This window comes from Arachis ipaensis, chromosome B4 (genome assembly GCF_059453495.1).
Source record: "Arachis ipaensis isolate K30076 ecotype BB chromosome B4, ASM5945349v1, whole genome shotgun sequence".
NCBI lineage: Eukaryota > Viridiplantae > Streptophyta > Magnoliopsida > Fabales > Fabaceae > Arachis > Arachis ipaensis.
Genome location: NC_142439.1, coordinates 1,378,295 through 1,404,835, shown reverse-complemented (window position 1 = coordinate 1,404,835; position 26,541 = coordinate 1,378,295). Strand labels below are relative to the sequence as shown.

The 26,541-nt window shown below is 33.5% G+C and overlaps 4 protein-coding genes across 6 annotated transcripts in view; 1 reads left to right on the top strand and 3 right to left on the bottom strand.

Annotated features, from left to right (window-relative positions):
• LOC107638334 (SH2 domain-containing protein A) overlaps positions 1–26,541 on the bottom strand; it is a 209,187-nt gene that overhangs the window by 36,418 nt on the left and 146,228 nt on the right. The gene's annotated exons all lie outside the window — the stretch shown is intronic.
• Positions 3,865–4,850, bottom strand: LOC148566438 (uncharacterized). The gene is made up of 3 exons (XM_088483624.1): positions 4,766–4,850; positions 4,507–4,647; positions 3,865–4,421 (listed from the first exon to the last, which is right to left on the bottom strand). The coding sequence occupies exons 1-3, from the start codon at positions 4,848–4,850 to the stop codon at positions 3,865–3,867; spliced, it is 783 nt and encodes a 260-aa protein (XP_088339750.1).
• Positions 6,882–12,647, top strand: LOC107638319 (beta-carotene isomerase D27). Its single transcript, XM_016341537.3, has 6 exons — positions 6,882–7,483; positions 9,627–9,719; positions 10,966–11,027; positions 11,814–11,920; positions 12,236–12,331; positions 12,412–12,647. Exons 1-6 carry the CDS (start codon positions 7,070–7,072, stop codon positions 12,459–12,461), a joined length of 822 nt encoding a protein of 273 aa, XP_016197023.1. The 5' UTR covers positions 6,882–7,069; the 3' UTR covers positions 12,462–12,647.
• On the bottom strand, positions 13,646–26,334 carry LOC107638320 (methionine aminopeptidase 2B). Of its 2 annotated transcripts, none has more exons than XM_016341539.3 (12): positions 26,167–26,334; positions 25,927–26,069; positions 24,887–24,923; positions 24,693–24,800; positions 21,979–22,078; positions 21,093–21,238; positions 20,922–21,013; positions 20,732–20,826; positions 15,939–16,035; positions 14,416–14,559; positions 14,114–14,331; positions 13,646–13,931 (listed from the first exon to the last, which is right to left on the bottom strand). In XM_016341539.3, exons 2-12 carry the CDS (start codon positions 26,051–26,053, stop codon positions 13,821–13,823), a joined length of 1,275 nt encoding a protein of 424 aa, XP_016197025.1. In that variant the 5' UTR covers positions 26,054–26,069; positions 26,167–26,334; the 3' UTR covers positions 13,646–13,820. The 2 variants fall into 2 exon arrangements, with proteins under 2 accessions (XP_016197025.1, XP_016197024.1); XM_016341538.3 differs by having other exon boundaries at positions 25,927–26,062; positions 26,167–26,321.

Sequence of the window (26,541 nt, the reverse complement as noted above, 5' to 3'; positions counted from 1 at the left end):
ATACTAAATTTTTGCCAAGTCACCGGCCACACGGGAGAGATTATGGCTCAAAATGTTGAAGCTTGCTTGAATAGCTGGAAGTTGAACAAGATCTTGAGTTTGACAGTTGATAATGCATCGTCCAACGATGTAGGAGTTATGTATTTAAAAAAAAGGCTGATTTCTTGGAAGAGTTCAATTTTGAATGGGGAGTATCTCCATATGCGGTGTTGTGCGCATATTTTAAACCTGATTGTGAAGGATGGATTGAAGGAGATTGATGATTCGGTCGCCAAAATTCGGGATGCTGTGAAGTATGTTAGATCCTCAAATTCAAGATTAGCTAGGTTCAAGGCATGTATTGCACAAGAGAATATTCCACATAAGAGTCTTGTTTGCATAGATGTTGAAACGCGATGGAACTCTACATACTTAATGCTAGTAGCAGCTTTAAAGCATCAGAAGGCATTTGAGCTATTAGAGATGCAAGACAAAAAATTTGTTGAAGAATTAAACAAGGGAAGAGGGGTACCTTCAATTCAAGATTGGGATTATGCTAAGTCCGTCTTACCATTTTTAGAGATGTTTTACGATGCTACACTTCGCATCTCTGGATCCTCTTATGTCACTAGTAACTTATACATGAAAGAAGTGTTTGCTCTTGGAAGGAGGATTCAACAATATCGTGATGATGATGATTTGAGCATAAGTCTTATGGCAAGTAAGATGAAAGCAAAATACAACAAGTATTGGGGAAATGCAAAAACTATTAACATGTTGTTGTTAATTGCCGTAGTTCTAGATCCTTGCCATAAGTTGGATTATGTTGAGTGGTGCCTAGTTAATTCTTTTGGTGCGGAAGTGGGCGGTGAATTGAAGACAAAGTTGTCTTCTTGTCTTCATTCACTTTATAATTTATATCAAGGTGCAGATGAAGGAAACCAAGATGATACCCTCTCCCAACCGAGTCCAAGTGATAAAGCCAAAGACATTTATGATATGGGGTTATATCGCCGATCAACCGGTCGCAAATCCAATCTTAAATCTGAGCTTGATCGTTATTTGAATGAAGACTGTGAGCCAGATGATAAGCCTTTGGATATTCTTGGATGGTGGAAGGTTAACTCGAATCGGTTTTCCGTCCTAGCAAATATGGCACGGGACATATTGGCTATACCAGTTTCAACAGTAGCTTCCGAGTCTGCTTTTAGTATGGGGGGAAGAATCATCGATCAATATCGTAGCTCATTGACTCCTAAGATGGTAGAAGCCCTTGTATGTACCGAAGATTGGCTTAAAGGAGACTTTTTCTCTTCTCTTGCACCTGAGAATTTCGAAGAGCTTGAAAAGGTCGAGCAAGGTAAATTGAATATTAAATGTTTCTTAAATATATCATATGATTTACTTAGAAAATGTTTTAGTTTAACTTATAATTATAATTTTTTAAAAGTTATAATTATAGTTTTTTTTGTGTGCAGATTTGATTTTATCAGAGGACATTACTTGTTCAGTGGGTCCAGGTTCAATTGCGCTTGAGGATGACTAGAAAGTCTGATTGTTTGTTTTCTTTAGTTATTCTAAACACTTAGGTGGTAAAGAGATTAGACTTGCTTTTCCATATATGATTAGACTTGTTTATGTTTATGTTTGGTGATAGTCTGATAGATCAAAGAAATTCTGTACTCCTTGGATGGGGATATTGGTGTCAACAATTATAGCAGTTACAATGTCATTTTTTGCGGTTGGAATTTGCATCGTTTCTTTGGCTTAGGAGAAAATTTTCATTGTTGAAGAAGCCTTTTGAAGTGCCATTGGGAATGAAGAGTTTGATCCCAATGTGCCTTATACCTTCTTTGCTCTTGGTGTATGTGATAAGTATTGCCACCAAAAGTTTAGAAAAGTAATTATTATTGAGGTTGACATTTTATTGTCGATTGATACTCAAGGACATTGGAGAATGATAAGTTTTGTGAGTTGTTTTTGTGATCACTGTGATGTAACATACATGTCAGGTGGTAAAGTGTTAGTTCAATTTCCTTGACAAAATTTACCATGTCTATGCTTTTGTGTTGATTCCAATTAAACCGGTCAATTCAATCCAATTTTTAACATCATGGATTTAAGTCAAATTTTAACTTATTTTGTTGATATTTCTCGGATTGATGTTACTTGTATTATTTAGAAAGAAAAAAAATTAATTTTTAGATTAAAAAAATCAATTTAAAAGAAAAAAGATAAAAAATTTGGGTTTTTGTATGTAAAAATATTAATTTTTGTGTAAAAATTGGTTTTTGGGTGTAAAAACTAATTTTTTGGTTTAAAAACCAATTTTTTAGTTTAAAAACCGGTTTTTTAGTGTAAAAACCGGTTTTTTGATATAAAAACCAGTTTTTTAATATAAAAACCACTTTTCTGATATAAAACCGGTTTTTTCTATATAAAAACCGGTTAATTTTTTAAAACCGGTTTTTATTTTAATAACCGGTTAAAAATCGATTTTGAATTTTACTAACCGGTTAATAACCGGTTTTATAATATAAAACCAATTTGGTTAATTAACCAATACTATATTTTTGGTTAACCAAAAAATTGGTTTGGTTTTTAGATTAACCAAACCATGAACACCCCTAGTCTAACTCATACATTTTATAAAATTGGCCTATATGATAAATGTCTATTGTTAGTTCTTAATTATGATAGCTATGAAACTTTAACAGCAATAAAAAATGTATTCTTAAAATGATGAGAAATAATATTATAAAATTATCTATTAGGCTTGAAGAGTTAAAAGAATGAATTGTTAAATTATCTCAAATAACTTATTTAAAAAAAATATAATTTTCACTAATATTAGTTTTCAAGAAAGAATTTCATAAAAATAAATAAGTGTATACAAAATATTTATTTTATTATAATTTTTATTCAAGGAATCGAAAACTATGACATACCTATATTTCTTAACCATACACATGATCCTCAGCTAATACCATAAGTGACTTTCTTGGAAAAATATTAACACATACATGCTATAAAATGAATAAAGGAAAAAATAGAAAATAATTTAATAATGAAGAAAATAAATCTTTAGTAAATAAAATTGAATAATATTTTAAAAAATATTATTCCAAAATTATGGTATCAAAACTAAATAAAGAAAATAAATAAAAAAAAAACAAAAAAGAGAAAGGTGTCATCAAGTATAAACTGTTGCTATATATAAGAAGTTTAGGTTTTTTTATTTAAATATGTATGAAAAAATCATTATTTCTCAAAATGTACATGGATGAAAAGTTTACACAAAATGCGCATAGCCATCTCAAGGGTGTCACCCACGAATTGGAATTACACTCCATTTCAAGCTAGGTGCACACGAAATGGATGCAATGGCCGCTGTGCGCATCTGACACCCCATTCCAAGTGAGGCAGACACGAAATGGAGGAAATCAAGGTCACCAACCACGAATTGGACGAACTCGAGGCGGACACAGGCAAAGTGGAGACCTCACTGGCGGCGGCCACGAAATGGCCCACTCTAGGACCGGCGCACACGAAATGGGGATGGTGGCAGTAATGGCAACAAGTTTCAGTAGTGACAGTTCCCGTACGAGCATGCAGTGGATGGTTTGGGAAGCAATGGGTTGGAGGGTTGTGGCTGCATCAATATAAATGGGGTGAAGGGGAGGGGACCAATTCGGATGGTAGGGAAATAGGAGAGAAAAAGTGTGGTGTTTTTTTTTTTTTTTCTGGTGTGGTAAAAAAAAATATATTGAGGAGAAAAAAATTTATTATTTATTAAAATGAGTAGTAGTGGAATCAATGTGGAAGAAAATTTTAATAGGTTGTATTGTGGTGTTGTAGCCATTTCGACGGCTCTAACCCTCTAATCTAAGTCATCATTGCCGGAGACGTGGCCGGATCCTTGCCACTAATTAACTCAAGGTAGTATTGCGCCTGCTCTTGCATTTTCGAGTATGTCGCGTTGACGAGGTGCCCTTTTGCTTCCTTGCTCTTGAAGTTTGTTGCAAAGTTAGAGGCAATATGTCTGACACAATAAACATTGTGTTTCCATCCACACCCATCTCGCTCCAACACAGCCTTTATAACTGCATGCCTATCAGAGATAAGCAGAATTCCCGGCTTTGTCGCTATATGCCTCTTTAGGTGGGTAAGAAAGAAGTACCACGGGTCTGTATTCTCCCTTTCGACAAGCACGAAAGCTATGAGCAGTATGTTGTTGTTTTCATCCTGTACTATTCCCATCAATAGGGTGCCTGTGTACTTACCACACAAGTGTGTTCCGTCAACTGAAACCAGTGGCTTGCAGTGTTTGCATGCTTCAACACACGATAGGAATGGCCATAATACTTGTTGAAACATGACACTGTCACGGTCTAGCGTGTTTCCCACGTAGTACGGTCGGGTTTGTAGATCGACAATTGTACCTAACACGATTACGCATAGTTATCAAAATAGAGTAACGAACGCAAACAACATCAAAAACCGAATAATGTCACATGTATTTCATACCTGGAATGAAAGTTTGCAACACGTTGAAATATCTCTGCAGCTGGTTGTATAAGTCATCCCAGTCTCCATAGATTCTGGCTATTGCCTTTTGCTTCACTAGCCAAACCTTCTTATAAGACACCTTGTATCCGTACGCTGACTCTACAGAACCCTACAACACCTTAATGCAAATGGTCGCATCTGCCTGAACCATGGGGAATATATGCTGACATATGACATTACTATCAAGTTGAGCATGATCTTGCGACGTTGCAGTTGCCATACAACTGTGAGGCCCATGATATTTTTAGATTTCCCGAAATCTCGAAGCCCTCGTCTTTACAACCCTTACCATCCAACGACATTGGTCACCAAAAAATTTGCATCGACATACATACTGAGTTTGATCTGATTCTACCACTTTGTATTATGCACTTCTACGAATGTTGTAGTTCTTAACAGCAAGCATCGCTGTTTCTCTATTCTGGAACTTCAAGCTAATCTCCAACTCCATTTCACCGGTCAAAGCATAGTTGCTCAGTATCATGAAGCGGTTGGATTTCAGGAATAACTTTTGCTTCCTCATCGCTATCATTCTCAATCTCATCTTCATCATACGAGTTTGCCAATCTGTCAGCAATACCTTCCGGGGATGCAGCATGGGTGGTGAGGATGGGACGTCCGTGAGAATTTTTTGCATTCTGTTCTGGCGTCACGAAGGCGTTAAAAGTGGGACTACGAGCCCTACCAATCTCCGGAAAGGGAATGGCTTCAGCCGTATCGAAATTTCGAATTTCCTCCACGTTATTCAAACTAGATGAGTTACCCCCGACATCTTGAAGCTTCACACAAAGTTCCATCGAATAGATGCTTCATATCATCGAAACATGATGGTCCGATTTAATCTGCATTTTCTGATAAGCAAACGAACTGGCTACCGCAACTGGCATCCTGTAAGCGAGGTTACTGATCTCTTTTTTTCCAACCAACCCAGTGTTCATCAGAATCAAATTTTTTAGTTGTTGCAAAGATGATTGCAGAGGAATCATTATCCAAAGTGGGTCATCACACATAAATGTTACACCGTCAACTGTATGAGAAATTTCTCCATTCAGATATACGATAAAATATATGTGTTCAAAAGCCATTTCCACAACAAAAGTTGATGATATCAAGTTTTATGAAAATGGGTTTCACAAAGAGAAAGAGAAAGTAGAAGAAGGGTGAATTGGAGTTGTGGCATCACTTCTGCTGGAGCAGGGTTTATATAGGCTAACTTTGGTTCCATTTCTTGTGCGGTACACGCTTAGTTGGCTCATTTTGTGTGTGGTACACCAGAATCTGGTGCCCATTTCGTGTGTGCCCCACCTGAGTTCACCACTTCATCTACAGCATTCACGACTTGGAATGCGGTCCTGACACGCCACATTTCGCGTCTACCCTAGCTCCATTTTGCGTCTGCTTTGGCTAATATGGTAGCTCTATTTCGTGGCTGACGAAGGTAACATGAATTCTCTATTTCGTGTGCACCTAGTTTAAAATGGAGTGTAATTTTATTTTGTGGGTGACACTCCTAAAATGGTCATGCGTATTTTATACAAACTTTTCATCCATACACATTCTGAAAAATAATAATTTTCTCGTACATATTTAAATAAAAAAGCGAGAAGTTTATGAAACAATAAAAACCATAGACAACTATAGTCATAGACATTATAAAAGTCATCTTTTATAAATAAGTCCAACTAATTAGAGAACTAATTCTGTTAGGAAAACAAGAAATTAATTTTTTTTTCGGACCATTAAGAGAGGAATAGGAAAGTAAAATAGAGAGAGAAATTACAAAGTTGGATAAAAATTAGTTAAAAATTTTTTTTTTGAACTTTTTAAACACAAATAAATTTGAAAATTATTTTCGATAAATAATAAAAATTTAAAACAGTATGCAGTATACATGTTATTTTATTTGTTTATTTCTTTTTTTAATTATAAAACGGAGAGTTTATCCTCTTCACAAAAAATGTTCTTCAATATGATAGATAACTTTGACATAATATTATGTAACTAATATTTTTTAACTATGTTAATTATATATTAAAATTAATTATTAAAATTATTTCTAGTATAAAGTTCACAACAAAAATTAATTTAAATTATATATATTTATACATGATAATTTTTTTGATTGTGTTTTATGTGCACATCATAATTTTTTATATATTATTTTTCTTACACTGTATCAGAATAAACACTATGTAATAAAATGTTGCCACTAATAAATATTGTAATAGCCATAGAACTATAATTTAAATGGCATAATTTTTTTATATTTATTTAAAAATTATGAATTTGAATCTAACTTTTAATTTAAAAATAAATAAATAAATATTGTAGTGGATAAGGTCCATCCAATCAAAATTTATTTTCAATATACGAAGAAGGGAACGTGTGGCTTATAGCCTTCAAAGTCATCATATGAATCAAAATATTTTGCGCTGAAAATTGGATTCCTTATTGGCGATGATATTAAACATTAATTATTCCATCTTGTGTAAATTGTGTGTGAAAAAAGCTGTAATCATTGATGGTGGTTCTGAGCTTCCAAGTTGTGCTTCCAATCCCTTCACCACAACACCAGCACCGCAGAACTGTAAGAAATGGCAATGGCGGCAACAGGAATAACGTGACGTGGTGTGGGATAGCGGAACCTTCCGGTGAGCCTGCTCCTTTGGGACAGAAGACGCGTTACAATGATAGCGTGGTGGAGAAGGCGTTCATGACTCTGTTTGCAAGAAAGATGGAGAAGTTTGCAGAACCTGTGAAAGAGAAGAAGAAGAAGGAGGAGAAGGAGAAGAAGGGTTTGTGGGATTGGGGTTATGACTACGAGAGCTTTGTGAATGTGTCGAAGAGGGTGATGGAGCGTAGGTCACGTGCTCAGCAGCAGGAAGTCGTTAGAGAAGTTCTCTTGTCCATGCTTCCTCCAGGTGCGCCTGCTCAGGTTCGCAATTAATTAATCACAAACTCTTGAGGCAGTAATTTTTAACATGAACTCAGTTACAAACTTACAGTCAACTTAATATGAAGTTGATAGTTAAGAGCTGTTAAATGATGAGACTGATTTGATTTCATTGGACGACTCTTTATAAACTTTAGGTAAAAGAGAAAGTCTAGAACTCAGTAGATTTTGTAGTTTTTAGCCATCAATTAGTCATTAATGATATTTTTTTAATAGTGTGAGATTGTATCTAATGGTGTAGAATTTGATGGTTAAGTGCTGGCCAAAATTTAACAAAAATGCTGGCTCCCTAACACTCTTCTTAGGTAAAATTGATTGCACCTCCTTGAGTTTTCATCAATTTTTAGTATTTTTTTGTCATTATTTGATTAGTATAAATACTAAATTATTTTTAATGCATAAATTTTGTTAATTTATGTGTATATGAAAAAATTATAAGTACAAGCTGCATTGATTTATCTGTGTAAAATTTTGATAAATATAAATATAAATTATATGTTTTTGTGTGTAAATGTTTGTAAATATGAATGCAAATTATTACTGAATAAGTACTAGCTAAAAATGATAATATTTACTGATCATGTAGTATTGTTTAATTAATTATTTTTTATGCCATTTATTTTTTTTTTCTAGACGTGTTCTGAATTTTTTTTCTACCTTTTCTTTGCTAGTGATGATTTACTTAAAAAAGCACATGGGAATTAATGTTTATGGATTAAAAAAGTTTCATAAATTTCACCAACACAAGTTTGACTAACTTCTTAAAAAATTCATGAAGTTTTCAACAGGTGTAATTATTTTTCTAGCCATTCTAATTATTTTGTTATTTATTATAATTAGATCTGTGCAAGGTATGATTAAAACAATAAAATCTTAAAGTAACAAGTTAAAGAAATTTACTCAGAAGTAGTGTATTTATTTGTTAGCAGAGAATGGTTCCTTTCAATTTTTTTTAACAATTGAGAGAGTAAAGTGTAATCTCTCACCATTAATTTTGTAAGTGGGATTAAGAATAAATATGAGAGAGAACAATGAAAAGTTAGAGATCACACTTTACATCTTCAATTTTTTTTACAATTGAAAGGATCCATTTCCGTGTTAGCACCATATTTTGGTGATGGTATATAGCACGAGTGGAGAAAAATAGCTGAAATGGAGTAATCTGCCTAATTTGTCACTACGTATACTCTCTAACTCTGTTCTGAATTCAAGTTCTACTCTGCTTCTTGTGTCAGAATTAGAACGGAAACATGATAATAAGTTCTATATTGAAAGAGAAACTCTTTAGGGCAAGTAATTTTTTAACATTATTTAACCAGTACAAATATTAAATTGTCTTTAACAAATAAATTTTATTAATTTATGTGTACAAAATTTGAAAAGAATGAATGTAAACTGTATTAATTCATGTGTGTAAAATTCTAATAAATATATGTGCAAACTATATATTTCTTGTGTGTAAAACGTCTATAAATATGGGTACAAATTATTGTTAGCTAAGTACTAGCAAAAAATTATATGTGTAAACTGGAGGGTGTAATTTATTTTTGTTAGCACCATACATGTGATGCTATATAGTAAAAGAAACCATAGATGCCTAATAAGTTTTGTGCTATGATGCGCGGACACTGACATGGATACTGGACACGACATGATATGGAACATGCTGATACGTAAATTTTAAAATTTTACATGACACGGGGACACGTATTTTTTAGATAAACCGTAGTGATATTTTAATATTTTATTAACATTAAAATATAAATTAATTTTTTAAATTATTTTTAATGTCTTATTTTAATTATATCAAGTATTTAATATATTTTTTATTTTAATAAATAATAATATATACTATATCTAAATTTATTTTAAGAATAAGACCGGACACGTTGACACGTGATGGTATTTAGATGTGTTCAAGTGTGTCTGAAGAAGAATTTTTTATTTTTTATTGAGACACGGTTTGAACACAGCAGACAATAGACACGCGTATCAGACGAGTGTCGGTGAGTGTTGTGTCCGAAATGTGTCCGACACGCAGACACGGCAACTCAGCAAAATGTCGGTGCTTCATAGGTTTTGTGTGTTGGTTTGTTAAGTCGCCTTATTTGTGTTGTTTCTGCAGTTCAGGAAACTGTTTCCACCAACAAAATGGGCTGCAGAGTTTAATGCTGCATTGACAGTGCCTTTTTTCCATTGGTTAGTTGGGCCTTCTGAGGTAATTTAGTTACTAAATCCTACTTTATCGTTTAATAATCGGGTCATGCTATATTCTCCAAGGTTCTAGAATTTTGTAGTAATCTTAAGATATGCATAGGCTAGGCTCAAGTTTCTATTCAATGAAATGAACCATGAGGATTGAGGCCTTGCGCTTTACTATAATAGTTTTGCTTTTCTTGAATGTTAGATTAGTTACAAGTGATTGTTTCTATGCATGTGTTCATTTTGACAGCCAAATGCATCATCTCATGTTTCTGTTGCAAGAACAGATGTTGTAAAGAGAGAAAGTAAAAATATGAACATTCTTGCATTTTCTTTTAGTAGAGCTTTTGGAAATTGGAATCTTATATTATTATTATGAAACTAACATGTTCTGATTCGGTTGAATCAATTTCAAGTTATTCCTAAAAATCCTTGCTAATTCACAAGGAATAGTTTTCAGTTGTTGATGAATCCTCTCGAGTGCAGAGTACATGTAATGTTTGTCAATAATTAAAAAAAAAAAAAAAAAGTAAAGTATCGTTTTTGTCCCCAACGTTTGGGGTAAGTCTTATTTGTGTCCCTAACGATTAAATCGTCCTATTTGTATCTTTAACGTTTATAAAAGTGATTCAATGTTATCCTACTATCAATTATACTAACAAATCAGATTATATTTTTCAATTATTCTCATTTGGATGTATTCATTCTGAATTAGGTCTCACTTGGATGTGTTCGATTTTAATATTATACCCACTATTTGTATTTAGATTCAATTATGTCCATAGAAAAGTGAATTATGTAAATGTTGTAGGAATTAGTTTCAACATTTAATGAGCTATTTTTCGGAGTAGATCATCGATTCTATCCCAGACATTTGTATTCTAACTTCAAGAAGATATTTTTAAAACTCAAACTAAAGCGCTCATGATGTGTAATTGATGACAGGATAATATAGAATCACTTTTACAAATGTTAGGGATACAAATAGGACGATTTAAACGTTAGGGACACAAATAGAATTTACCCCAAACATTGGGATAAAAACCATACTTTACTAAAAAAAAAAAGTAGTATTGTATGTTCTTCCAATGATTCTGCTATAGTGAATAACTAATTTTATCCTAACAGTTTAATATTGTGCCTTCCCATTTTTTGGATGTTTGTATAATGTTGAGTTTTATTAATCTATAATCTATGTATTCTTTTATATTTTCTGCTATGATGGAGTTGTCATTAATATTTAGATACTTGAGATGTACTAGGTTGTGGAAGTAGAGGTAAATGGGGTGAAGCAAAAAAGTGGCGTCCATATAAAGAAATGCAGGTAGATTTTATGGCTATGATATTGGAAATTGAATGTGTGCATAACTTCTATGTGCTTCCATCCATGCATGTAGGTATTAGTTGGTAAATTGAATGATAGCTGAAATGTTAAAGTTGGAAACAATTTTGTAAAGAGAAAATATACCGAACTAATTTTTTGGTCAATATTAGTCCTTTAAAAGGAGGAAAAGGCAAATAAGTTTATAATTTTTTAATTGGAAGATACATAAGTCTTTTGACTAATTGAAAATACAAAAACGTCACTAACTTTTAAAATACGAGATATTTAAGTCCTTCCGTCCAAAATATATAAGAACAAATCGGTTTTCCAGAGGGATTTAAATGTCTCGCGTTTTAGAAAATGAGGAGTGTTTTTGCATTTTTAATTAGTCGAGCACTTATTTATCTTTGAGATAAAAAGCCAGAGACCTATTTATCGTTCATTCTAGAATTTAAGTTTATAATTTAAAATTTAAAATTAAAGATTTATGATTTTGCATCTAGAATTTAAGATAATCAAAATAGTTTTAAAAAAGTTGACTGCTGTTGGTGACAAAATAGTTTAGAAAGATTTTCAAATGTACCGTCGTAGTATATTAGTGATTTTTAACCGTTGATCTTAACTATATATATTATATATATTTTTTATAATTAAGATCAACGGTTAAAAATCACTGAAACACCGGGAAGACAGTACACTTACAAATTTTTCAATAATTTATTCCTTAGTATTTACTCTTTTATAAATCTGTGTATCTACTTGTCTTAATACTTTTTCACCTCAAAGGTACTTGGAGAACAGTGGCTGTGTGGGAATGTGCGTCAATATGTGCAAGATTCCTACCCAAGATTTTTTCACTAACGAATTCGGACTTCCATTGACAATGATTCCGAGTATGTTCTCTTGTCTTTGATCATGATTCATTGGACAAAATTTCTTATTGCGATGAGGTCCACATACAATTAATTTATGGAAAAATACAGGTAGATAATAAAAATATTAAACAATGTTAAATAAAAGATATATCAGATGTTCATTTCACTAGGTGTACGGATGGTTATTTTAATATTAAAATTTAGGTGAGTAATTTAGAGGTGCAATGTGTTTTTATTTGATTGGTGGTTGTTCATGTTGTTCAAGATAATCATTGTTTACCTAGCACTCTCCTTAATTTATTGTTAACATGCTTTTCCTAAATTTAATCTCAGATTTTGAAGATATGAGTTGTGATATGGTGTACGGCCAAGCCCCACCCCCATTTGAAGAGGACCCAGTTTCAAAACAACCTTGTTATGCAGAAATCTGTAAGCATGTTCCTCTGGTTCAATGGACCAAATTATTTTCATATTTTTAATAGCAAATTTTTTTTTTTATGAACTTGCAGGTTCTGTTTCAACTCCAAGTTCCAGTGTGTGTCCTAAACTACAATCTTGAGTAGGCACTCCATTCAGATTTAGCATTCATTTTACTTATAGAATATAATGACCCGACTGATTTTCCTTTATTATTAGATGTGGTATAGAATTTATAAAATCTAGGTTTCATATATCATTTAATATAATAAACAAAAGTACATTTTTGTATATAATAAAATAAAAGTGCAAGTTCCTAATAAAAAAATTAGACAAATTGATTTCTAATTTTTTTTATAATATTAGATAAATTAATATCCAATAAAATAGGCACAGAATGTAGTTTATTATCTTCTAAAATTTTACACAATTTCGTTTCTCAAGAAACGATGACATTATCAAAACAGTCTAATCGTTAGTCTCTGTTCTTTATCCAATCACTAACACTGTTTGACGCCATACTATATTTTAGAAAAATTAAAAACAAACTTTATTACTTTATAAAAATATTAGAAATTAATTTATCTTTTTTGTTCAATTAAAAACAAATTTCTTTAATCATCATTTATCAAGATAATTTGACTTTTAAAAATGACCAAATTAATCTCTGAACTTATAAAATCCATTCGCTCCCTAATTTAACAATCGTTATCTAACATGAAACGTTACAATGGCAACATAATATCGCCAATAGTAAAATAACATAGTTAAAACTTTAATGTTTAAATAGACGTGCGAAATTAGTTCATTTGATTAATTTAGTCACAAATACAAAACCAATTAATCAAAATGAGTTTAATTAACTAATCTAAGTCACATAATTGATCATGCTAATGTCTTAGCTATGTCATCTTACCATTGAAAATGCCAAGTTAATACTCTAATGTTTTTATGTTAGCATTGTATTAACAATAGTTAAATTAGGACAAAAGATTCCCAATTCGTAAATTTATAGACTAATTTGGTTATTTTCAAAAGTCAAGGACTATTTTTTTCCCAATAAAATAAAAACTCCGGATGAGTGTCGAAAAACTTCATTATCTTTATGACAAGTTAGAAAGACAATCAGGTATGAACACAAGGTCACTTGATTTCAGAGACAGAAAGAGAGACAATTCTCTGCCCCAAAAACAGAAAACACGTCTTCAACGCTGTCTCTTTATTTAACTCTCAAGACAATCCAAATGCAACCTAAATAAGTCGAATGGTCATCTCTTCAACCTTAATAAGATCTATCGAATAAGATACTAACACGAACCAGAAAATATGCCCAATGATGAAGTGACTACCATCAAATCGGAAGACGTGTGTCAGAGTATAGAACAATACAGTTGATGTTACAGGAAGAAGAGTTTGTTTTTTTAAATAAAAAATATTAAAAAAAAACAGTACAATGTCTATAGATATATAATAATATTAATCAAACCACTTTATATCCAAGTCAGTAGTCATCGCCCTTAGATATAACTTCTTTGCATGTTGGCCGGAGAAGGATTGTATGTTCAAACTGTGATACATAGCTTCCTTTCACATCACATAGAGGGGGATAGGGCTGCATGAAGACCAGTTAAGATATCACAAATCAGTCATTGTGAACTTAAATAAGCTTAATGCTAATATAGAACACAGCAATCACCGCAACACTCATTCAACATTTAATGTGACAAAAAATATATCAATAAATTCACATACAAAATTTCTATTCTAGGTGGCTAATTAGTGGAACATACATACCTGAACAATGCCAGCGTCACACAGGTTCTTCAACGCCATTAAGTATTTAGTCTCCCCAAGGCGATCTAAATACCTTCTACAAAAGGCTAAAGTAGAGAAGTTTTTGTTAATAGTGGCCAATAATTGCTTAGCCCTAGGCAACCTAAGAGGTATATGACCAACGTCAAAATTTTTCATGTAGTGGCTGCACTCCAGGTCTTCGCGCACATATCCTTTTCCTGAATATAAATTCAAAACCAATTCCATCATGATTTATTTCAAGCCATTTGCAACAGATATCTTACAACAGAAGAAACTGTTACCTGTAGATCCAAAGGTTTCAATAGCGAAAAATTCACCCTCTTCCATTTTAGTCTGCTCTCCTCCTTTCACTATGGGAACAGATTTTCCTGCATGTATTTGGTAGCGTCCAATGCTATGTCCATTCAGATTCCGTATACTCTTAACTGCAATAACATTCTCGTTAAAGTATACCCCGCAGCAGATATGATGGATAATATTGAAAAATGTTGGCAACTGATTATAACTACCCCTTTGGCCTGTTTATTGGGCATTGTAAGCTTTCACATAAAGGATACAATTTTTCACATTAAACATGGTGGGTAAGGAATACGGAGAAAATTAATGCCATGAAGCTATAAAAAGGAACACTCGGCCATTTTAACTTCTCTTAAACCCATGTCTCGACAAAATGAAGGCATCAATAATCAAGCAAAATGAATGTAACACTGTTACGTATATGATTAAAAGCGCACACAGCACTGGGTAAACAAACCCAGGAGAATTGGAGGGGAAGAACAGCAGAAGTGGATGACCAAGCTCCTAGGATACAATTTTGAGGTAAGATACAAGGAAAGAGGGAAGAATAGAGTGTTAGATGCGCTTTCCCAGAAGTTCCAGCGCTCTTCTTTATCAGTGGCCAGTGGAGTGGGATAAGTTAGAAGACTAAGTGCAGAGGGATGAGAAATTGCGCGACATAGTTCAGATCTTACTAAAGGGAGAAGAAGAGGTTCCAGTGGGGTTTGAATTGAAAAATAGAAGGTTGTTATACGAAGGAAGGCTGGGAAATCCCAAAAATTCAAAATGGATTCCTAAGTTACTACAGGAATTTCATGACAGAGAGCCAGCCTCACTCCTAGTTCTGTTATATTCTCTCACTCTGATGCCTACCTCCTCCTTCCCAGTTCCCACCCCCATCTCAAAATTTTAAAAAAGGAACAAATTCTGTTACTACTAATACTCCCTCCCCTCACTTACCCAATTCGGTTAGGATTACACCTCCTGATCCCCTCTCACGCTTACCTCACTAACTGAGCCAGGTGGCAGGTTGGTTACAAGGATATTCCCCCTTCCACTGTTTCCCTTTCTGCCCTCCAATCTTTTCTCTCTACTATAACGAAATGGTAATGGTTGAATCTTCCCTCACTTAGGATTAGATACTTCTCCTCTCATCTCATCAGCAATATCCGGGTATGTAACAAATAGTAGTGAAACCTTAATCATAGATAAGGAAATCATTGGATAATAATAGCTAATATCAAAACTAATCCTAAGAGATTATTTGGTGTGTTAAGATATGATAGAGATATTATAGAATACTCTATGTATTTCTAACAAGTACAAAGTTACTCATGGTTGAATTTATAGGGATAGGAAGATCAACCATGAACCACAAAATAAATGCTCCTACCATAAAGTTCCCCATTACATCTAAAACAGAAAATTGTAAATAATCTACTTTTTCCAAGCTAAAGTTCAATTTATCTAGATCAGAAAAATAAAATAAATATGAAAAGAGAGAGGAATAACAACAGTAGTTTCATACCTTGATACACCTTCCCATTAATCTCAACCTCGTAGGACTCCATGACCTCTTGAATTGCAGCACCAATATCACAAAGGCGCACATCAATTCCAGCTTCCTGAATAGTAAGGTAAAACATCTTGTAAGATTATAACACAACCTCATTGGTGTAAACCCAGAACAAAAAACCAAAAGAATCAAGAAAAACATATGTCGTGGTTCATTAGTTTCCCATCAACAAAATCTTTATCTAAACATTCTCATTGTTGAGTACCCGACAAGTAGAATGAGGGAAAAGAAGAGAGAAGAGGGGAAAAATAGTTCTCTTGCCTTTTACTTACAGCAAAAGAATGAAAGAGAGATTTGAAAATAAAAGTAGAATGGGACTTACTGATGCAACAAATAGGACAGCTGGAAATGTTAGTGGGGAGGGCGTGAGTGTGGGATGATTCTGTTATAGGAGAGTTGAAAATGCATACAAGAGAGGTGACGGGAATTAAAAGAGATAAGGAAGAATTTAGACAAGGACGGACTGGTAACCTCTGATGGTGCCTTGTGCTCTACTTTTCTGCATTTTGTTCTTCCATTAATACACTCAGAGAGGATGGAATCCTGTCACTCTGATATCTTTCAGCCTCTCTGCTTTCTTCATTCTTTCGTCTACTCTCTCCACTTCTACTCCAACATTCTCTGTTCTTATTCTGCTGCATCTACATAGTCTTAATATTTATGGTATTAAAGCCAGGTTGTCTACTCTCTCCACTTCTACTCCAACATTCTCTGTTCTTATTCTGCTGCATCTACATAGTCTTAATATTTATGGTATTAAAGCCAGGTTGTCTGCAGCACGGGAAGGGCTACTTATAGGCTGGATTACGGTGAGTACTGAATACTAATAGACGATAGCAGAGTGGCTACAGCTAGGTCAATGTTGATAGAGTGAGGCCGCTGTGGACAGCAGGCCTCTAGGGCTGGTGTATTGTTAAGGACTTGGTTATTATGGAAAGTCCCATATTGAGTAGTATGGGATGCTCTATACTGTATTTAAAAGGAGTGATTCTTCCCCCCTTAAGAGCTAGCTGTTAAGGTGTGGTTCCCTACAAGACTAATATGTACTCATATAGACACATTAGAAACAATTAAGATAATTCACTGTTCATACATGTTCATATGATTATCTTGTACATAATCCTAGAATATCTGTTATATTAAGATTAGATTAGATATTGACCCAAAGCTAAAGATTAGATAAGATACTAAATACCAAGTTCAAGCAATTCCTTTCATGCATTGCATAATCATATGCAACAATGGTAAGAGTATCTTTCTCCCAAGCAATTCACTCAGATTTTCAAGTCTGTATGTAGAGAATCCATAAAAGGTCGACTCCACGGGTACCCATTGTTCATTGCTGAAACTTTCTTTTGCTAACACACATCACCACTCCTATTACCCCATATTTATCTCCATGTCATTATTTGGCAAAGTCTAGTCATGGATTTTAGCCAACATTCGCCATAGTTCTCTAGGGCCAACAACCGGCAATTGCTTTCAAGCATGATTTTCTACTAATGGCATCCCCATTGCAGTTGCCTACCTTTAGGCAGCCTATCCTCAACAGATCCAATGTGAAACAGCAATGAATGCTTCAGCAACCCCACCACTCTGTGAATGATGCTACAACCACGTTGCACTTTCTAATGATTGATCAGCACACAACCCCAAATTGCATAAGATCCATCCCTATATATTAATTGCCAATTATTATTAAACTTAGTTTAACAAATTATTGTTGACACTCAAATTCGTGATTATTTATGTTTAAACTTTGAAGGAGGAATCTTAACAGGGGAGAGTGGAGGATAAGGCCCCATTCCCCGCCCCGCTCTCACTTATAATTTCCGTAGACAGATGAGCACCTGCGGATATCCATGGGGCAACCAGTAATTATAAAAATTCTTGAAATTTTAGTACCACAGTATGACTTATAGTGATCTAAGTCATCTAACAATTAGTGTAATACAAGTTTTTTATATAGTAAGCATAAATAGAAATCCAAATCATACACTATACAAATTTAGTAGTTTTATGTCAAATTTTTAATACACATGAATACAGGTACCAGGGAGATAAACATGACCCATGCCCATGGTATATCATCCTTTGTTTAATCCTGTCCACTAACCCAACACCTTTGACATCAAGACTAGGATACTTCACTCCTCTAGTATTTTCTCATGTACATCGTTGTTTCCAATTCGTGATTTCCTAGGATAAACTAATATAGAAATCCAATCATCTTCAAAGGTTAAAGCTTTTGTTTGCACTGATGTTCTTAATCAAATAAACACTAATGGCATGCTTCAGAAGCACAGACCTCTAATGGCTTTGTCATCTAATATGCGCATAATGGGTGGTTTAAATTCTATCACGAGATCTCTCGGATCATACATTTTGGTATATTCAGTGAATCCAGGTACGGCCTATGGATCAATACCAGTTTCTTCCTCCAAAGTTCAGAAAAAATGTCTTGTCTAAAGAAGCAAAGATTCTGTGGTAGAACTTAACTTTTGTATTGATTTGGTGTACTTGGTTGGAAAGGAAAGGAACGATAAGGATTTTAATGATTCCTTTCCTATTATTGATTTTATCTCAGGATTACCTTTTTTATTTCTCTTTGGTGTCAATCTCATGTGAAAAGGAATGACCTGGCATGGCTATGCAGTTTATCCCTTAGGGTATGTTTGGTAAGTGAGACAGAAAATGAACAAGGCGAATAAAGTACAAAAAAATGTGTTTCAAGTTGGAAGCAGGTAACCATCGCAATCTGTCCCAAGACACAAGTTTTCTGTATTTTCTGTCCTTCCAAAAAGTAGCGAAAAAGGGGACATCAATTTTCTATCTTTCTGTTTTTAACTCTTTCATATTTGTAGCCTGTCTCAACTAGCAAACGCTAGCTTAGAGTGTTAAATGTTAATCATGTCCTTTTGCATGTAATATGAGGATTCCCCATCCTCTTTTTTAATACTCTTTTTCTTTGTAAAAAATCTTCTTTTCATATCCAAGAGCAATCAATAAATAAATAAATCATCAAATTTGTTAAATAAAAACTAATGCAAAGTCCCAGGAGAAACCCTACATTCATCAAAAGTACCTAACAGTGAAATCCACAAGTTAACCATAAACCACTCAAAAACCAAATGTACAGCCGATCCTAAACTAGCACTACATACTTTCGAAAAGAGAGGGAATTTTTTTTGTATGTTTTGATATCATTTAAGAATTAGAATGTTATTACAAAAATGGTTCTAGCTTTTTCTTCTCAGGTTAATCTACTTTCAGCTTTTAATTACTTTGTAAGTTCCTACCGTTTCACCAAATTTGTAATTAGAACTTGCATTTTTAAACTTTCAGTTGATTTATATGTATATATATTATACATAGACATATTCGTATATACAAATTTATATTTAAAAAAGAAAAGACAACTATTCTTAGAAGATTCGCTCCTATCATGATATAGCATGAATTGTAGTGTATGATAGCAGCAAATATTCTAACATTATTTCTTCTTTCTTTTTTTAACAACTGGTGGTAAGAAATTGAAAAAAATTTTATCCATTAATCTAGTAGTGAAACCTACAAAATATTCAACATGGGATGATGAACAAGGAAGAAACTTTGCAATGGGAAGGGTTATGTAGATGAGCTTGCCAATTTATGTAGACAAAAAAGGAAAGGCACATAAATGGTACATAATAAACTTCAGATTACAAACTTCCAAACTTGCAAGTTTGTTGGGTTGCAATTAATGCCATGACTACACCAGTGCCAAAAGGGTTTTGGGCTTTTGGCCACATATGGTCAAGTCTTTTCAATGCAATAATCTTCCAATCAAATTAAGGTTAAACCATAGAGATTGAGCAACAAGTGAAATGTGAATATTTCTCACTTGTGTCTTCCTAGATAAAAGTAAACATCCTAACAATACAATCAAAACTAATAGCATCATTTGACCCATTTAATCAACAAGCACATTTCCCAAAATGAATTTTACCTAGAACTGTGACATGTTATTCCATTGTCACCTTATTAAAAAAAACTCTCAGCTCAGTCTTTCAATACAACACTATTAAAAGACATTATAAAGTACTCTATCTTGAAACACTTATATGTATTTCCTAAAACCATTACCCTGTCTTTCATTAATATGAAAGAGATTGATACTTATATTTCATGTTATGAAACACAAATGAAGGTGTTGTAAGATAGTGACCATTAATCCATCTCAACTAGATCTTGAGTTAGACCCCTGTTAGGATCCTTGATATTGATATCAGAAAAATGCAATTGATTTCAATTGGCAATATCATTTTACCATACCCACAAAATATGTAAGAGAGTATACAGGGGGAGTTGCAAATAAGTAGGACATGTGGTAAATGCATGGGTAAGGGGTTTGGTAATTAGCCTTGCAGTCTAGGCATGGCTAGACAAGCGAAAGAATATCTTGAATAGAAAAGGTAGTTAGAACTATTTATGAAAGGGCGGTGGTACAAGGGAGGTGTCTCAAACGGTAAGGACCTGGGAGTGCAGTTGGATCTCTCAAATACCTAGCAACCATATCTTTCACCATTATGTTTCACTTTCTTGTTTATCTAATATTAGATTTTTGTCAATGAAGCCAAACAAGATCACTTATTAATGGAATTTCAAATTTAGTGGAACAATTAGTCTCATAAATGTCTTAATGCTTCTCCGTGACATGGATGAAAACAACTTGCCGAAAGGTTGAGCATCTTCCTAGGAAGTACCTTAATACCAGTATTGGTTGCTTCACGTGAGGCTTCGAGCAGAGGGTCAAACATTGGGTTGAATGCCACGGTAAAAGCACAATCAACAATATATCCTACAGACAAAACTCATTATTAATGGCACTTAACAATTACTGAAGTTAACTTATTTAGAAGTATTAAGATGATATACAATCATTTTGGGTATTACCGTCTACATGGGTGCCAAAATCCAACTTCATTACATCATCATACTGAAGCACAGTCTTGTCTCCTGAATTTGGGGTCCAATGAGCTGCAACCCTAGAGAACAAAGAAATTTGTTGGAAGGCGATTCCGTGATCTAGAAAAAATAAAAAATAAAAAGAGAGCAAACTATCACCAATTCAAAGAGCATCCTGTGGGGAATGCAATGCCTGCTTGCAGGCCATCCTCTGATATTAGCTTCCGAACAGTATTCTCCAATGTTTCACACAAGTCAGTCATCAGCATTCCAGGCTTTAAAATGCTTCTCATATATTTGCGAACCTAATTAGACAGAGAAAGCATATGTAATAAGCTAATGTATAACACAAAGTCAAGATCCTATTACCAAGCACAAAATGCAATTTCACCCGGCTCTTCATTCGAATGTAGACAAAGTGATGAGACAAACACAGCTAGAAAAATAACATCCTCTTTTGTGTTGACATGTAATGAAGGCTAGAGGAATAAGATGCAAAGAAAATTAATTTTTTTGACATTCAATTGTAAACAAAAGTAAGGGCAGCCCAGCCCAGTGCACGAGACAGCTACCAATCACTGCCCCCAAGGCCCACCTTTTTCATCCGAATTAGAAAGAGGAGAAAGAAACTTTTTATTTGTAGCATTGTACTATTGTAGCTAGTATATTGTAATATTTTTACACTTTGTAAAATAAGTTATTGTATTTACAGTGAACCCAAATCTCTCTTGAAAGGTCCTCCTAGATCAAAATCCACTCTTAATGTTCTCCCCAAATTCTCAAAGTCTGAAAATAGAGGGGCATGCATAAATGGAAAAAGAATAAACTACCATTTTCCGTTTTCAGCAACTGCTACAAAAGAATCCTGAGAATATTTAAAACAGATGAAAATCTAAACAAAACATAAAAACCATTTCATTCACTTCACATACCCCAATTCAAGTCCTCCTCCCTATCAAAAGAAGTTAAACTACACTAACATACAATTTTTGCATAAAAAAGTAGCCATCAAAACTAATGCTGAAATTCAAAACAAAATTGAAACCTGACGATGAACTTCTGCTGCTCGACGAACCGAATTATAGATTGGTTTCTCAAGGCGCTCCAGCTCTCTCTTCTCCTCTGATGTAGTTCTCCATAGGTTACTGGCATAACAGTAACCATCATATCAGCTAAAACATAAGGATATTTGAAAATTCACAATAATGAGGTCAACAAAATGAGGTATCAAGAAAGGACAGAAATAAAAATACCCAGGTCAGTGGCGACAATAAAATGATACACAAGTAGTAGCTGTTTTTACCCTTGCAATTGTTTCATCAATGGACTTCTCCATTTGCCATGGAAGCCCACAAACATCACTTGTGTAAAAATGAATTCGACAAAAGAGACAATATCATCTGAGCTCTAGTAATATCTTTATGTAAACTGTTTCTTTCTTTCATTTGGCTTCATTCAGATTTGAAATGGGTCCTAGAAGTTTGTACATGGATTCATGGTTGAGCAACTAAGGATAATCCGTTACTAGTTTGTATTTCCCTGATTTTATTTGTCCACTATCCATTAACATGACATAAGCAACTTATGTCTTCTCTAATACTCTTATATTACAGATGTTTACCCATAATCATATGTTAGGAACTTGGATATGAGTAGTATGGGATGTTTAATGTTGTACTTAAGGAGAGTGGTTCTTTCCCCTTAAAAGCTAACATTTAAGGTATGGTTCCACAATATCCTTAGGTATTTAGCAAAATAAAAATCATCTAATTGTTCCCACATTGACCAGAGAAGGTGCTTGGGCACCCTTCTATTAAGTAACTTCTAGGTTTGAGCTAAGCCCAATCAGTTCTAAGAATAATGACAAATAAGCTACGAAACCAAGACCTACGTATTCAAGTCAAGTAATTATTGACATAATGCAACATGGAAAAGCCACATCCAAAAATGCCATAGCAACACAGCAACCACTAAAAGGAAGATAGCTGATATTGGGGAAAAATAAACCAAAATAATCTAAAAATCTGAAAAGGAAAATAGTGCAAATAATGTTCCCAACAGTTGTCAAAACTTCTTTATGACAATAAACAAGACTAGGGAGTCAGACAATTGATTTAACCCAAGAAAATAAAATTAAATCAATAAGAGAAATAAAATAATTAGCAAGCATAACCAAATAATGCAGGCCAAATCAAAGAAGTTGCATGAATATCAGATTATATGGAATGGAGCTAAGTAGAAACCAGTGTGAAACAGAATCTGGAGAATAAAGCACAAAACCAATAGCAGGAGCTGTTTCTTAAAAAGGGAAAGAAAACACAACACAAGCCTGTTGAAAACAGAGATTGGAGGTGTGTAAGCCACAGGCCAAAGCTTCCATTTGAGTGTAAGTAAGAAACAGAGAGCACTTAGCATCAAGATGGTGAATGAGACCATGTCATGGATGAGGCTGGTTGAGGTGAAATAGAGTCAGAGATAGTTCATTATCAGTCATAGCCATGGTGCAAAATATTGACTATTGATGAACTGAAGATTGAAAACCTGAACAGAGACCTTGAAGTTTTGCCTAACAAGATGATGTCAGGTAGGTGCAAGATGTGTATAAGATAGGTTGTGATATATTAGGTAAAACTATTAAATGAGATTTAGATGTTAACAGTTTATGAGCTAAGATGATTTATGACAGAAAACTATGGCATCACCAAATCAATACAGTGAACCCACCTAGTGAGATATGTCCTAGTTGTTTTATGATATATAATATAGTAATAATAGGGAGCCAACTTTTTGCGGGCAATATCAATCAATTTTTTTAAAATTATTGTTTATCTTAAATTCTAGACCCTAAATCATAAACCTTTAACTCTAAATTCTAAATTATAAACCCTAAATCCTCCAATAAATGAGAATTTTTAGAACTAGAAAAAAAAAGTTGGCTAATGTTGGCTAACTAAAAGTTGATTCCCTATATTTTACACTAAATATCTCTTCTATAACATTATAAAACCAGAATGTAATTTGCAATTTAAAACTATTAAAATTTAATATCAATGGATTAGTTAAAGCATGTCATGTTATTTAAAATCCGTTGTTTTTATGTTTGTTTTTCTTAAAATAATAAAATAGAATTACTATGACATAACAAGATATAAAATTATTCAAACTTAAAGATATTAAAAATTAATATAAAATCAAGTTTCTTGTTCATATGTTAGAAAGTATATACACCGCTTCCATGACAACAGCATGAAAATGTAATTGGCACAATGTCAACAGATTGTGCAAGCTTCCATCATTTCCCTTCTTCAAAACCTGAATTTTCCATTTTTTTCCAAAATAGTAAACAAAATTAAACCAGTTAAACTGGTCAAAACTGCCTGGTTTGCAAGGTTTCACAAGTTCATTGATCTAAAACCACTTATTAACATGTTGATTTATATGGTTCACATGAACTATTCTAAGAACAATTCCACTTAAAAACCAACCAACCAAATTTAGTTTTTTAAAATACTGGTTTTCTTTGGTTATTTCTGATACTGAGCTACGCTAATAAATATGGTTGCGGTGCTTTTGTATTTTAAATCAAGTTGATGAGACATGCAAGATTATTCAGATAAGATGCTTCCTCTGTAATGGCATTTCATTCTTTCTCACTTTTAAAATTAACCCCAAAAATATAACAAATAAAAGAAAGGAATCAAAGTCAAAGAAAAATTGATAAACCAGATGCTCAAATTAAAAAATTTGCCATTAACTTACTCGTCTTTGTACTGCTGAATTTCACCTTCAGGAAAATCTCCAGATGGGAAAAGTTCAAGAACAGGAATTGATGGCGGATCAGACTGCTCAAGGATCTCTTTCTTTTTCCTGGAAAAAGAAAGACAACAACCATTCTTGAGAAGAAGTTATTAATGATTAGGAGAATAATCACTCATGCCAATTTAAGTCCTCACTTGCTTTTGGATTTCTTCTTTTTTTTCTTCGAAGTTTCTGTCAAAAGAAAAAGCGTATGTTCAATGATCAATACAACTCAATGTATGGAAGGCCAACTAAAATGAAAATTGTTGTTTGCATATGCCTAAGTCCTAAATGAGAAACGGTGAAAGTGGGAATCACGTTGCATCTAGTGAGACCATAGTAATATTATTTTTAATTATAAATGTTGCTTTGATTATTTAGTTGTTCCTTCATTCACATGATGTTGTTATTTCAGCCTGCCTTAGATATGTTAAAATAATAAATGTTGTGATTCACATACAAGTAAATGTGAGGAAAGGTTGCTGTATCTTCTCTGCAATGTGAAAGAATGCTCATAAAAATCATACATGAATGATTGAAAGCTCAAAGGTTATTTGATAAGCCATGATTTGTTTTCCTTCCAACCTACTCAATCCAAAACTTTGTGCTATGGAGGAAAGTTTATGGTTCCTCTAGTTTTACTGGATTCAAAGTGTTATTTACTTAAGCAACAATTCAACTTTCTACTTGATGTATTAATAATTTATTTAAGATAGCTAGTCCAACTAATTAAGTCCATTAATTAAAAAAACTTAACCATATACTGATTGTTTCAAAGCAATGTTAGGGGATAGCTATAAAGAAAAGCAATAGAGTACCAAGATATCATGATGTGTGTGCCACATGATGCAAGTGGAACTGCAGTGACATTAGGTGTATCTTGAGCATCTCTTTTATGTTATGTATGTATATCTTACATTAGGTGCTTTAAGATACAATATTATATTACAAGAACAATGACCATCTGGAAACAGAACTTTCAATTGCAAATTGAAATAGAAAATTCATATTGATAGATTTTACCATTCAAAAGATCTCGCAGGAGTGAATAAGTTAAATGAATAAATAAATTGAATTTACTGACAAAACGGACAAATAGGAACTTGTATAATGTTTTTAACTCGCCAATGCCAATTCCATAAGAAGGATATTGGAAATTGTGCATAACAGATTCAAAGAACAACATAATAATTACCTTTTGTTTCTTCTCCCTCTTTTTGTGATGATGGAGGAAGCTCACCAGCCCCTTCTCCACTACTTTCAGGTTCTAAAGCTTCCTTTTCCTCGAGTGTAGTGTTTGGATGAGAAATTACCTCCGCCATAGCTAAGACCTGTATACTTTGACATACTCATATGGTGTCTTTAAATAAAACTCAAGAATAACAAATCAAATGTAAATCAAACACGATTAGAGATAGAAAGAGAGATGGAGTACCACGATCGTGGACAAAGAGAGCCGCACCGTTAACGGCAAGCTAGAGTCGTAGAGGGAGGGTGGGGTGCCCGACAAAGAAGAAGAGCAATTGATAAAGGTTTAGGGTTTATTCTTTGGTTTAATTTTGATATCAAAACAAGTGGGGATGCAAGTACCATCCATCAAACCAGTTTTTATATACAAAAACCGGATTTTACATGCAAAAACCAGCTTTTTATTTTTTTTTTAAATTGATTTTAAAATCGATTTAATAATTTTGTAATTGGTTAATAACCGATTTTATCATTTTAAACCGGTTTGGTTATTAACTTAAACTAAATTTCTAGTTAACTAAAATTAGGTTTGATTTTTTTATTAACTTTAACTATATACACC